Source organism: Rhea americana, unplaced genomic scaffold, assembly GCF_003343005.1.
Source record: "Rhea americana isolate MKP2758 unplaced genomic scaffold, rheAme1 scaffold_274, whole genome shotgun sequence".
In the NCBI taxonomy this organism is placed as follows: domain Eukaryota; kingdom Metazoa; phylum Chordata; class Aves; order Rheiformes; family Rheidae; genus Rhea; species Rhea americana.
The window spans coordinates 613,978-628,747 of record NW_028186395.1 but is presented as its reverse complement, the minus strand read 5'-3'; the positions used below and the strand labels follow the sequence as shown (position 1 = coordinate 628,747).

At 43.4% G+C, this 14,770-nt stretch overlaps 1 protein-coding gene across 1 annotated transcript in view; it reads left to right on the top strand.

Moving 5' to 3' along the window:
* Nucleotides 1–14,519, top strand: part of MPO (myeloperoxidase) — a 22,109-nt gene extending 7,590 nt beyond the window's left edge. Inside the window, exons 6-13 of the mRNA XM_085308403.1 lie at nt 299–428; nt 1,662–1,868; nt 3,319–3,634; nt 6,226–6,386; nt 8,490–8,736; nt 9,304–9,474; nt 12,188–12,425; nt 14,297–14,519. Coding sequence (XP_085164529.1) covers nt 299–428; nt 1,662–1,868; nt 3,319–3,634; nt 6,226–6,386; nt 8,490–8,736; nt 9,304–9,474; nt 12,188–12,425; nt 14,297–14,519 — 1,693 coding nt within the window. The remainder of the gene's footprint in view (nt 1–298; nt 429–1,661; nt 1,869–3,318; nt 3,635–6,225; nt 6,387–8,489; nt 8,737–9,303; nt 9,475–12,187; nt 12,426–14,296) is intronic.
* The last annotated feature ends 251 nt before the right edge of the window (nt 14,520–14,770 follow it).

The window sequence follows — 14,770 nt, the reverse complement described above, 5'->3', positions numbered from 1 at the left end:
CTCTCTTGTGCTTTTATGTCCCTCCAGTTTCACTGCTTCATTTGAGGGACTATGAGGCATTAGGACATGCTCACGTATTTACTGGGCTGGATTAGGCCTCGAAGGCACTCCTGTACTCACTTAAGCATGAGGTGAAGAAAAACTCCATCACCCCGTAGGAAGATGCTATGTGGTGTCCATCTGCGCAGTGTAACAGTATCGCATGGAGGAACTTGCTGGGTCACAATTCATGAGCTCTTGGCACTGCTACAATCCGAATGCTACTAATGGTTTGCTGTTCTTTCRTTCACTTGTACAGGAGAAATCCATCACTAGGAGCTTCAAACAGAGCCCTTGTCAGATGGCTGCCAGCAGAATATGAAGATGGTGTGTCACTCCCCCGTGGGTGGACAGAAGGAAAGCGTTTCTCTGGATTCTCTCTTCCATTGGTAATATTTCTAATATTCATCCAAAAATGCAATAACAGTGTTTAGAGATTGCCAGTGCTTTGATATAACACAGGCCTCAGATGTAACTCCACCAAATAGCATGGTGGGGATCAGCGGGCAGGAAGCTTAAATCTCCATCTGTAGGTGTCATTTGATCATATGTGAATTTCCACTGTGAGTTAATAGAAATATTTTCTAACTTCCCATGCTTGCAGATGAAGCAAAGGAAAAATAATCTAATTACTGCAGAACCAGAGGACAAAGACAGATGATGCATTCTTTTAAATCAAGTGCACTTAAACAAACYTATGTTGTCTTAACTCATCTTTTTTGATTTGGTTTTGCCCTGWAAAGCAACATGCTAGCAGATAAACAGAACAAGCGACTCCACTTGTCACAAATTGAAGAATATCTAGCTAGAAACTCTGTGTGGGAGTTCATAGGTGTGCATGGTCTATGGGTGTAAGCATACAGCTTCTGTACTGCTTGAAGGAAGAGACACTATAAGGTGGCTTCTGATCAGTTGAGCTCAGTGTGATAAGARCTGTAATGAGGAGCATTGAGATTTTCAATATGTCAGGTGCCTTCTGCTCATGTTTTCATTGCAATTTTAAACCCTGTTATGTAGCACAATACTATGGCTTGAGCAGAATTTTGACCACTTCTTCTGTAGTGGTAACTGAAGAAAGAACTGGTGGAAGAATTGTAATGGAAGAGAGATGAATGAGAAAAGAAGTGACTTGGGAGACTATCCTGCCTATGAGAGGAGTATAGCTTACCAAAAGGCATTTGCTCTGTGAAGCATTATAACTAGAGGAGTTCTTACTAGAAGTAAGTTAGTAGAAGGAATTTACCGAGAAAATCTTCAGAAATTCCCAATGACCTTTTTTTCGCATTGCTATTTTATTTCAAAACAGTATTTTAAAATCTTATTTTGTGCCCATTTCCTGATCTATTCAGTAGTGGCTCCTTCTTAACTGCTTCCATACATCCATGAATGCTCATACTTRGCTCATGCTAGAGGCTAAGAGATCTGGTTGGCACCAGGAACAGTAAAATGCTCAGCAAAAGGAGCATCCAGCCGTGCCTTTCAACTTGGACAAAGGCTTGTTTTTTTCTGCTTAAGAGGAATTCATGTTGATAGAATTTTTGCTGATGACCYCAAGAACTGATATGCTCACTCATTCTTATGGTCATTTCCTAATATACATGCTCTGTCTTTATCYCTTGCAGGTTCGAAAAGTGTCAAATGAGATTGTTCGTTTCCCCCCTGAGCAGCTCAAGCTGGACCAGCAGAGATCACTCATGTTCATGCTGTGGGGTCAATTCATTGACCATGACCTGTCTTTCAGTCCCCACACGCCCGCTAGAGTTTCCTTCAGGGGCAAGGTGGACTGTGAGACCAGTTGTGCCAAACAACCCCCCTGCTTTCCCATCAAGGTACAGTCAGCCAGCTTCTTTCAGGGAAGGAGGGGAGGGTACCCATTCACTAGCTGGAAGATTTTAGTGACTCTCCCTGTATCTAAGACAGGTGAGATTTTAAAAAGGAGAAGAAATTATTGTGAGCATCTAGTCTGATACGTTTTTTATAGGCCAAGTCTCTGTCCACTAGATTCAACTGCCCCTTTACAAGAAACCTTTTCTCCAAGTCAAGTCTCTTAGATGGCAGTCTCCAATTTAGCAGCTCTCCAGCTGTGGCTCTTTTGTCTGCAATGGGATATGGATATGAGCTGGCAGTGGATAATGCTGGCTGAGGTAGTCCTTGCATACCACAGGAGAGCTTGAGCCTATGCACGCAGCTCCCTGCTGTATCCCTGGCCACAGGACAGCCTCCCAGGGCAGTCTAGGGCAGGGTCAGACTGCTGCCTCTGAGGTGGTGGTGCTGGGTCCCAGGGGCTTCCCTGGCATATCAGGCACAGCCACAGCCTGTACTTTCCYCAATTCCGGCCATTAGCCCCCTCTCCTTCAAAGATACAGTTTTTCCCTGGAGATGTAGTGCGATGGCAACATGGATGGTGTGATGGTGGTAGTGGGTGTGCCAGAGGCACCCACATTACAGTCTCAATTTTGATAAATGCTTAATAATATACACAGTTGACCTACTCAAACAGCAAAGACTGAGCCCTAATCCAGGGAACATAAAGTATCCAGCAGTTACAGTACTCTCAAACGATGGGAGAACTGTGCTCCAAATCTGCTCTGAATCTTGATCATTTATTTGTGAGCCAATGTGCTGGGGGAAAGTAGGTACCAGATTCCCTTCTACCCATGTCTGGGTGGGCTCAGAAAACATATCCATCGGGTAGATACTTGGGGAAACACTATGCTGTGGACTTTGGGTCCTGTCTACACTGCAGGGCAGAGGCATGGTCCATCCTGCAGCCCTGCTCTCCTGTCAAAGACTTTTGAACATGTATTGAAACTCTTGTCCCCTCATGAAACTGTATTTTCTTCCAAAGAAAATTGTGAAGGGATAGGACATCCCCTGAGTGCCAAATGTGTACTTAAGAATATAACCAGAGTTAAAATTTGCAGACAGCTGTCTGCAATGTAGATATGGACACTAAACTCCRGTGTGGGAAAGGAGTACTTTGGCTTGCAAGATTCAGATATGTACATATCTAGAGGAAAAAGTAGTTATAGGACTTTCTTTATGGAAATGTAAGCATCTTCAGGCTTTCATGAATATTTAGGACTTGGGTTTCCAAAATAGCATCTCTGATGTGAATGTTACCCTTCATGTCTGGGATTTATGACTGATCTCTACGCTACCTACCATGGGAWATATCTCTGAAATGGTTCCTGCTTGGCTTTTCTTATCGCTGAAGTATCAGTGCAGAGTTTATGCATCCCTGAAATGGTGATGAATTATCCTTTTATCTTTATGCAGATCCCACGCAATGACCCACGAATTAAAAACACAGAAGACTGCATTCCATTCTTCCGCTCAGCTCCTGCTTGTGACAGAGGCAAAGCAATTCGAGATCAGATCAATGCGCTCACATCCTTTCTTGATGCTAGTATGGTGTATGGCAGTGAAGCACCTTTGGCCAACAGATTGAGGGACCAGACCAACCAGCTGGGCTTGATGGCAGTTAATAAAAATTTCACTGATAGAGGGATGGCTTTTATGCCCTTTGGCAATGCACAGAAGGACCCCTGTCTTATTGTCAGTGGGAGAAATAAAATCCCATGCTTTATTGCCGGTAAGTTGGGAGATAGCATCCAGAAGCTCCCTAACACTGAAATCTAGAGTGCACAACTCCACTAGCTTTATTTTATTTTTTTGATTGCTTGTTTTTCTTACTTAGGTAGAAAATGGGGCATAGCAAAACATCATGAAAGACTTAAATAGGTTGCTCTAGGCAAGCTCCAGGTATGAGAGAGTCTTCTTTGTGACCATGTCCGTGCAGTGAAAATATCCCAGCTGCACTCAGAAGCCCTTGAGTAGGACCTGGTAAGCACATGGTGCTGGCAAAGGGCACTGGGAACCAGTATCAGATAAGGTTCATGGATGGAGCTGAGCAAATGCAGCAATAGCAGACTAGTCCAAAAGTACTGGCTGTTTGGGCTTGTCATTTGGCATCTGTCTCTCCCTTCGGGACAGGTATGGGTGTGCTCGTGCTGGGTTGGGTCACTGCTGCAAAGCATTTGCCTGTGCTGTTGTATGTTGCTGTTTCTACTGTACTGTGAGAGGATCTCAGGTCCTAGCTAGACCAAGAATGACACAAGCTGCAGACTAAGGTGGCCTTTTAATATGTGCCCCCCTCACCAAGAGGGCTGAGGTTGCACTAATTTTACACTCCAGCTGGACACAAGCACAGGCCTTTAACACACTGAAATGGCCTCCGACTCTGTTTATCAGCTCAGCCTCCCAGGAATCCTTTATCCTCTGTCAGTTTTCTGGCATCCTCTTGACCACCTCTTCTTGCCTTCTGTCATGCACAGAGCCTCTAGAAAACATGCCCCCCACGCCAGTCAAAATACTGCACAGCCACCACCACTTTCTCATCTGCTGCTGTTTGCTCTCTTCTCATCTTCCCAGTGCATGGAGGCCAAAAACATCTGATTCTCAAAGTTCTGATCATTGCTTTCTTCCCCCTGGTGCCTGCTGGTGGGGATCATCATGCTGCCACAAGCCTTTGGGGCCCCAAAAAAAGAATGTTTCTGATGCATCTTGTGAATTAGCATCTTACTCCTTGGTCTTTTTTTTTTTTTTTTTTTTTTTTTTTTTCCGAGTCAGCAGGACCTTCTTGCTAAACTCCTCCTGGCTCTGGCCACATTGGGTTGCTCATGGCACCAGCACTGGGCTGCTCATGGCACCAGAGAAAGCTTGAAGGCATGACAGATCTCCTCAGCTGTGGAGCTGATTTCTATTCCCTTGGTACCCCAAGGGAAAAGAAATCAAGGACCAAGGAAAATAGAAATCCAAGAACCATCCTCTCAGTCCTTAGATACCATCAGAGACTGGCAGTGGGACTGGTAGGATAGCTCTGTTTGATGCCATCCTCCAGTTCCCTCATTTTAAGCTCTTGGTGTTTCATATTTCCTTCTACCTCTCAGCTATATCTATTTTCCCGTCCATTGATCCATGTCTTCAATTGCTTCTCCAGTTCTATGTAAGTCTTTCCTCAGTGAGGATCCTGCAGGAATCGTGGCCAAAGGTGGATGTCTAGTGAGGAACAGAAGAATAATCAGGCATGTTGGATGTTCCCCAGGACAGTCACACTGCCTCCAGTACTTTGCAGCCTAGGGGCTGCCTGAACAGTTTCTATGTCATGTTGCTGATTACATAACCATCAGCGAATTTCTAGTGAAGATTTTAGGCTTACTCTGCAGCACTTTGCATCTCCTTGCAAACCATTTTCAAAATTCAGTGCCATATTTGTAACTTTTCCAGTCCCTAAGTATTGATGAAATTTTGTGTGCGCAAGTTGGCTAGCAGGGTTCAGTGATTTCATACTCAAGCCCTAGGAGGATACTCTCCACTCATGGCGACTTTCCAGTGCTTGTTCTGTCAGTTATTCAGTAGTCTCTTACAGATACTTTTGGACAGAGTCTTTGGTGGTTCATAAAAAGACACTGACATGGGAACCTCACAAGTTCTGCTGTGAGGAGCAGAAGCAGGAGCAAATCCTTGCTTTGAGTATGGCATTATCTTCTCCAGGTGCCTCTTCCCACTCTCATCACCTGCTTGCTCTCGTGTTTCTGACTGTAGATGTTTGAAGAAAGATTCAATATTTCTTTATGGTACCCTTTGTAATTTATTCCTCCAAGGTTGGACTCACTGCATGTGACTCATCATTTACTTACCAGAGCACTTGGTCCTGTCTGCTTGCTTTGGCTGTAGTTTCAGTCAGTTTAGGGATGCATTCTCTCTCCTTTAGTCATCCCAATTTCCTTCTGGCTATTGTCATTGCTCTTTTCAGCTATGAGACTGTGTCTTTAATATGGGGCCTAGAGGAAGCCTACTGGTATTTAATGCTTTAAGTCACCTTTTTATTCCCTTTTTAACACACCTTCCCATTTGGGTCATAGCTCTTTCTAAGACTGAACATAACAGTGGTGGAGTTTCTGCTTTTACTGCTTTGGTAGGGATAAGGCTTTCCACTAGAGCCCTTCAAACCTCTGGCCTCAGATGCAATTTTCCTTCTACTACTGTGTCATCTGCTTCATGATGAAGACATTGATACGTCTAAATTTTCTGTGTGTATTGTTCCCAAGTGTGACATTTGCTTACTCCTAGTGTAAAGCAGCCAGACACACACAGGTCAATGCTTACTTCTGATACTTCTAGGTGACTCTCGAGCAAATGAGATGCTGGAGCTGACGTCCATGCACACACTTTTTGTGCGGGAGCACAATCGCCTGGCTAGAGGGCTGAAGAGATTAAATCCCCACTGGAATGGAGAGAAGATCTACCAGGAGGCACGGAAGATCGTAGGTGCCATGATCCAGGTATTGGCCACAATGTCATAGGTGCTAATGTCTGTCCGACTCTTCCTCCTTGTCTTGCAATCTCACAAAATTTACATGATGGACTTTGTGGATAATTTCTGAAGACTGCAGTATTTTGAGGTGCACATGATCAAATGCCTTTTACCTGCCCTTTCAGTTAAAAGCAAAATCATCCAGAGATGCCTGAAATAAGCACAGAAGGGTCCACTTGAATTTCTGATGTCTGTCTAATGTTGCTGTCTCCAAATTGTTGATGTGTTTTAAGCTGCAGGTTTTTGTTTGAGGAACACAAAGAGAAAAAAATCAGAGGAAAAGCTTTTCTAAGCAGTATCGTATGTGCTAAAAGTACAGTTGGTGATTGTTTTAAAAATCTTCAGGTTGTGAGTCTCTTCCTCTAAAGTGCTGGCAGGTACAATAGGCTGTGATAATCCTCTGTCCTTACTGCTTTTGGTCAAAGAGCCCCTTCAGGACTGCGTCTGCATCACAGATTCCCCTCTGATTGAGGTCCTAGGGTCATAGAAAGCTTTCTCTGCTAGAAAGGGACCTCTGGAGATCCCTAATCCAGATTTTCAAAGCCAGATCAGGTTGCTCAAGTGTGATGTGTCAGAAGAGTCCAGCTTATATGGGAGAAAATGTCTTTACTGTGAAGGTGCCTGAGCACTGGAACAGATTGCCCAGGAAAGTTGTGGAGTCTCCATCCTTTGAGATACTCCAAAGCCATCTGGACAGAGTCCTGGGAAATGTGCTTTAGGTGACCCTGCCTGAGCAGAGGGCTTGGACGAGATCATCTCCAGAGGTCCCTTCCAAACTCAAGTGTCCTGTGATTCTGTGTCCAATGGTAGTCCTTAGTCATACGCAATTAAAAACCTGTCTTCCGAGTTGGTTTGACAGAAAACAAGCAAATAAAAAACTCTTTCAGGAATATCATAAGGTTTAAGTTTTCAAAACTGTCAAAATTAAATATTATGGTATTACTGAATTAGTATCTCACAGATACCCCATATATCTCACTATGCTCCATCACTATGTGTACAGAAAAAGCCTTAAAAATGTTGGATAAGCCAATGTGGAGAGAGTTGAACAATTGCCCTAGAAGTATCGAGTTCCTCATTATATCTAGAGCAATGCTCCCATCTTCTTGCAATTTTTAGACAAATAAGATATTTTCATCTTACTGCCAATGGATTTAATTTTCTGAGTTATCTTCAGCAGTCCCCTCAATATCCCAAGAGATTCTAAGACCAGGATTGGAAACCTTTGCTGTGAGAGCATTAATATAGCTGCCCTGGGGTGGTGATAACATCTGTTTCAATAGTGCTGATTTTTTTCTGTCATCTGAGGCATACAGGACAGGATGGAAGGAGGAACTGCAGCTCTACCTTGCTGCTGGGAGTGACCTCTAACTATATTACCGTGAGGGAATATTTGGGAGGATTTGGGAGGCATTGCTAGTTTTTATCTTTCTCTGACCCACCGAGCTGCAAAGCTAGATGAAGGGCATGCCTGGGGATATCTAAGTGCCAATTCCTCAGCACCATGGGGCAGAGGATCCTGGGGCACACACAGAGGATGAGTGTGGGATAGGCAGTAGCAGTGTCCATGCTTCCTATTGCCTGATGTTGCTGCAACAGTTTTTTCTGCTTTACATTTTCATGGCCTTATCAGTGCCAGAGAATGCTGAGATTGCACCACACACGGCTGGAGGAGCCAGGAGTCGAGGCAGTGGGTTGCAGTGCCTATATCTGTGCCTGGAGCTGTGCTATTGGCGACATGATACAGTGGCCAGGTGAAGAAGCAGCTTTGAATCAATGCCATAGAGCTAAAGAAATAAAAATGTCACTCAGCAATGTCACAAGGGATCTTCACTAGACTATGAAAATGATTGGGTTAAGATCTGATGAGGTGAAAGATAAATTGACTCTGGGTACTCTCTCCACTCTCCATCTTGTGCTAGCAAAATCTCCTAGAGAAATCATTTTGAAGTAGTTCAGTAGGACAAATCCTCTAGTTTGAGACATGAGTGAGAACTCTCTCATCACTGTACTTCCAAGAAAACTGATGTTTAAGTAATTAATGATTCATCCTTTCTGTGTTTCCTCCTAGATTATAACCTACAGGGACTACCTGCCTCTTCTACTGGGAACTAGTTTCCAGAGAATGATACCTTGCTACCGAGGCTACAATGATTCTGTGGATCCTCGAGTGTCCAATGTCTTCACTCTGGCTTTTCGTTTTGCGCATGCTTCAGTTCCCCCATCTGTGGAGCGCTTAAATAAATATTACAAGCCTGCACACCCCAAAATCCAACTCAGTAAAGCCTTCTTTGCTGTATGGAGAATTGTGAAAGAAGGTAAAGTCTTCACTTTAAGTGAAGTACTCCTTGCACTGCTGGGTGCATTCAGCCCTTTCAGCCCTCCCTGGATGAGCTCTTGCTTCAGCCAAACTTAAAAGCTATTTTCAATAAATGAACTTCACCATTAGCCAGAGCTTTCCACAGCATAGCTGTTCTCTGCAGTCAAAATGTGACCTTATTGTGAAGTATACAGTTTGATAACTTACTTGGTGTTGTTTCAAGATATTATTCAAGATATTTTCTTTTTAATGCTTTAAGTGCAGGAAAATTCATTCTGATATGTGGTATTTGTCCCTTTTCCTAGGTTATCCAATTCCTTCCTTCCTTTGATGCATTTTCTTTACTATAGTCAGCATCTCACGGAGCACACTTATCTCATTTTCCAGAAAGGGAACTAGTGATGTGACATACAATGAAATCACAGGAGCTAAGATGCCTCAGTTAAGGTGCAACAGTTCCTACTAGAAGATTTTAAGTAAATATAAGCAATATTCAGCTTGCCTGAGCCTCTTTCAATACCCTTTCCACCCTACACTGCTCAAAGTTACTGTGTAATTGTTGCAGGTGGTATTGACCCTCTTCTCCGGAGCCTGATGGCTAATCAGGCCAAGCTGATGACACAGCAACAAATGGTTGTGGATGAGCTCCGGGATCGGCTGTTTGAGCAGGTCGAAAGGATTGGGTTGGATTTACCTGCACTTAACATGCAGCGTTGCAGAGATCATGGCCTCCCAGGTAAGTCGGGAACAGGGTATCCAAAGAAAAACGGATGAAAATCTGGCACTCTTGTAGCTGAACACAGAGAAAGCTCTCCAACCTCCATTCACATGCCCATGCTTTGACATAATTTGTCTTGGCTGAAATTCCTCAGAGGTCTTTCTCAATTTTTCCATGTTTTCTGTACTGCTATAGGTAAATAAATAGGAAGTTATACAATGAAGTTAGAGCCTGGTTGGAACTGCAGGAGTTACCTGGAGGCACACCATCAAAAGAAACTTTTGCATTGCACAGATAGAAGTCAAGTGTTCAGTAACTGACTTGCAGAATCATAGAATCACAGAATGGTTGAGGTTGGAAGGGACTTCTGGAGATCATCTAGTCCAACACCCACCCTCCCACCCCTGCCCCGCTCAAGTAGGGTCACTTAGAGCACGTTAGATAAGATCATATCCAGGCAGGTTTTGAGTGTCTCCAGAGAGGGAGACTCCACAACCTCTTGGGGTTTGTAGGCCCCAAGGGCTCTGTCACTCTCACAGTAAAGAAGTTTTTCCTCATATTCAGGTAGAACTTCCTATGTTTCAGTTTGTGCCCGTTGCCTCTAGTCCTGTCGTATGGCACCACTGAAAGAGTCTGGCCTCATCCCCTTGACACCCTCCTTCAGGTACTTATACACATTGATAAGATCCCCCTCAGTCTTCTCTTCCCCAGACTAAACTGGCCCAGCTCTCGCAGCCATTCCTCATAAAAGAGATGCCCTAGTCCTCTGATCATCTTTGTAGCCCTACGCTGCACTCTCTCCCGTAGTGCCATGCCTCTCTTGAGAGAGATAACACACACTGTTATTTAAATAGTAAAACCAGGTATCATTAGTGGAACTGAGGCCAGAAGTGCACTGTGGCCTCTCTCCAAGAATGTATATGCGTACAAATCTAGTCCAGCCACACAAGTTTGGAAGAGCAGATCGTGATGTGTGAATCTCATCCTATTTTCTCCACAAAGATTCTCTCCCAGAAAAGAACATGTCAAAACTACTCACAAGGCTGTGCAAGATGCAAAAATGGTGTAATGACATTGCAAGATTGTCTTGAGAAATAGATTAATGATACTTATTTACAATTGGATTTTGGGTGTGCCATTGCGTAACAGCGCTATCAGGCTGAATGAAAGCTGATGAAAGATGCCGTCAGTAACATGCTGGGAGCGGTAATACGGCTTACTTTGAAACTGTGATGAAAATAATGCTAGATTCACGGGTTTTAAGCCTGGACAGATGTTTGCAATACATTCAAATGCATGATCAAGCCATAGGATTGCTCTGCCTTTCCTAGAATTTGATTTTTCATGCTACAGTTGGAAATAAAACACAATTGGAACCAAGATATGGAGTTCCTATCTTCAGCTGTTGAGTTACCGTGGTAGAATTAATAAGTATATTTAGTGTGAATCAGATTCTAGCTTTTGAGTTTCAGCCTACCTCTGAGTACTGCTGTATTTCTTTACGTCAGACTTGTCCAGGAAGATACAGCAAGATGAAAAAAACTTCCTAATTCTTTTTCTAATAAAGTAAATAGTTGGTCTCATTGAACTGTTTGTTAAGGTTGTCATCCAGGCATCATATGCTGCATCTTTTTCTCTGAATTACATCCAATTTTTAAACATTCTGCTTACAGCAGAGATGTATGCTGCAGCATCATCTCTTCTCTGCATCTAGCAGTTCATTGACCCAGCAGGAAGAAGGATGCATTAAGGCTCCATAGACTTTTCCTCTACCTAAGCAGTCATTTGATAAAATACAGAGAGATAACTGATTCGTAGAATGCCCTTTGCTGAGTAAGTGGCCTGTCCAGCGAGATGTAGACTTGCACCCCTGTTCTGTTCCAGCAAATTTTCATTTATTTGCTGTACACAAAAATCAGTCTTCCTGGCAAAGTACAATGTCCCTCTCTCACCTGTAGTTACTCAGGTCATATAGAGCTCGTTTGTAAGGTGGAATGGCTTGTCCCTGTAGCTAAATAGAAATGCAAATGAATCCAAATCTGGAGAAGTATTTGCCCACTATTATATTTTACAGAATGTGGTAGTATCAACACCTTGCCCAAATACAGTAACCTCATAAGTTTTGCGAGGACCTCTGTCCTGTTGTCTTCTGACTGAGCTCCCAGATCCCTAGGTTCTTGGTTTGCAGTGAAGATCAGGTAGCAACTGGGCATGTCCTGGTCTTCATCTTGGCACCCAGAGAACAGAGTTAGGAGCAGTCACAGCACACTCAAGATGTGGATCAAATGCATGAACACAAGTCTCCTTTGCTATTTGGAATGTCCTAGGGTCTCTCCTCTGGCTTTGTGCTGCAGCTTCAGCAGGCTATGGTTCTCCTGAAGTTCCTGTATCACATTGCTAGGAGGTTGTTTCAGGTATGCCATGACACTAGAGTTTTTGTGCAGGCATCTGCATTGGCACTGAGTGGAAAAGCAAAACAGCAATGGGAAGTGATAGAGTGACTCCTTCTTGCAAAGCAATGGCCACCAAAATGCCAGGCAAGAAAAACTGACTCTGGAGGTGTGGAAATGCAATGTATTAACAGAAATATGGACAAAATTGGAAAGAGATTTTAAACATACTGAGAATCTACTTGTGCCCTGGATCTGGGAAAGAGAGGAAAAGTGTCCTTCCCAGGAAGGAGGAGTGAGTTATTGACTGCTCTCTGCTCTAATACCTGATTTTCTTGCAGGTTATAGCTCCTGGAGACAATTCTGTGGGCTCTCAAACCCTCGTGATTTGAGGACACTTGCTCAAGTGTTGAAGAATCGTAGTCTGGCAAGAAAATTCATACAGCTGTATGGGACACCAAAGAATATTGACATTTGGATTGGGTCACTTGCAGAGCCCTTTGTAAATGGAGGAAGAGTTGGTCCTCTCATGGCTTGTATCATTGGCACACAGTTCAGGAACCTACGTGATGGAGACAGGTAAGAGAAGAGCCAGGTACGCAGTCTCCAGAGGACAGAGAGAGACTGGGGTTATGCAGATTTGTTTATGCACAGTTTGAAACTGATTTGAGTTGTTTTTTGTTACTCTTCCAGATATTCTTTTCATTTTCTGGCAATGTTCTTATTTCCAGTCTAGGTCTTCCATGGTTGGGACCCTAGGCTGAGATCCCTTCCCAGACAAGCATTTTCTCTTTCAGCCTGTTCAGCTGACTGTCATTACCTGTGCAAATTGGATTGCCTTTCTCCACACTGATGGTGTACAATGCAAATGTTTGAGCTCTTTGCCTGTGTTCAGATAAGTTATTGCAAGGAGGACCACATTATTGTATGTTCAAACACCAGCTCACTTGAGGAAATGGAAATGTGTAAGTAACACTCTAACAGAACAGAGGGACAGAGGAGGAACAGACATACCAAAGGGACAGCTCAAAAGATAGAATCACCAGCCATTAGACGGTTTGACTCCACCAGCTAGAAACAAGCTGACAGGTTTTATCAGCCTAAGTAGCTTGCACTGATAGTCCTGTTAGATGCTCAGTATCTGTTGATGTGGTGGCTAGTGCCTTGAGTAGTTTTAAAAATGTACCTAATTCACCTAAAGAGTAAAGATGGTGTAGGTTCCACTAAATGGAGATTTGGTTCAGTCAGACACAAGCTAAGTGTGAATGCATGTTAGCTGATTTTTCTCAGTGAGAGTGAGGCTGGTAGGTTGTCTGTTTTTAATCAGTCGCTAAACTATACAGACTGGAAAGTGCTTATGGACTAAACTTCAGGACTGTGTATAAGTCCAGAGTTTGCAGGCCAAAGGATCTTGCTAAAGGGCTAACACACTTTGAGGTCTGTAGGGAGTAAAGGAGATTTAATGCTCTCTCTTGGCTAAGTTTCAGCTCAGCCCACACTGCTTCCACGGGGCATTGACAGTGTCCCTGGCCACTCTCTGCTGGGAGAGGGAGATTGCTCCCTCTGGGCTGCTGTGCTAGAATCTGTCAAAAACACACGCAAGTCTACTTTTCCATCTCCTGAAGTTGCAATGCATAACTTTGCACTGCTCTAGTGTACTTCACCTCCAACTGTTGTCTGGAAAAAAGTAGGATCCAAAACAAGATCAATAAGAGGTGTAACCAGTACTATTATCACTCCAAGGAGCCCCTGGAAATTCATAGCCTCTCTAGCTATGATCCACTCCTGTGGCCCAACATGCAGCAGTGTTTGGGCTTAGCTTGCACAAGGAGATGGTGGTAAGGGATTACTTGTCAGTCAAAATCATTTAGGCATTGCTGTGCTTTCGTCATAGGACGGTGCTTTCGTCCTCCTCCTCCTCTGTAGATTTGCTCGGAGCATCAGTTGCAGCAGCAAGCTATGTGTCCCATTTTAGGTGATGTTTCCCAGTCCTTTGTGAAGCAGAGTCCTTGTATGGTTTAGCAGTATTTCCTGAGGGCTCATGACCTGTGTTTCTGGGAAACTTCTGTGCCAGGTACAGGCCTAGAAAGACTTACTATGAACTCATAATCTGGCACTGGGAAATTAAAGGTACACATGGCTTCTGTTGCACGTCTGGGAATGGTATTGACATTGCAAGCTATAGGAATCCATTAAAAAAAAAATAAGAAGAAGAAGAAGAAGAAGAAGAAGAAGAAGAAGAAGAAGAAGAAGAAGAAGAAGAAGAAGAATGATAGGTCTCATTTTAGTGTGGTAGGTCTTGACTTGAATAATATAAATTTAATTTTATTCTTGGTAACAGAAATGTGTTGTTTGTGTTGGATGCTTAACAGGAAATAAAATATCAAGAGTCTTGAATGTAGAAAAGCCTAGAGGACAACATCTATTGTGTCATTTTCTTTCTTCTGCAGGTTTTGGTGGGAGAATAAAGGGATTTTCACTCCTCGGCAGCGCTGTTCACTGGCCAAAATATCCTTATCACAAATAATATGTGACAACACCCACATCTCTAAAGTGTCAAGAAATATCCTTCGGGCCAATAGATATCCTCATGACTTTGTGAGCTGTAGTCGGATCCCAAAGCTGGACCTCAGACCTTGGAAGTCAAGGAGGACTGAAGAAGGTACAAAATGAGTTGTAAGGTTCAAAGAGTAGACAGTTCCCACTTGCAAATGTGTGAAGTAACTAAGTTAAATCAAAATTTGAAGCATTTTCAAGTTTCTAAGCAACACATCAGAGTTACACAGGAAACTAGCTTTCCTAAATACTCTTGAAAACACCAAGAAATGGCTGTTGACATGTTTAGGCACTTAAATAGCTCTATACCTGACCCTGAGGCTCTAAAACAGAGCTAACCTAGGTCTCAGTACATGTGTTTAGATGAA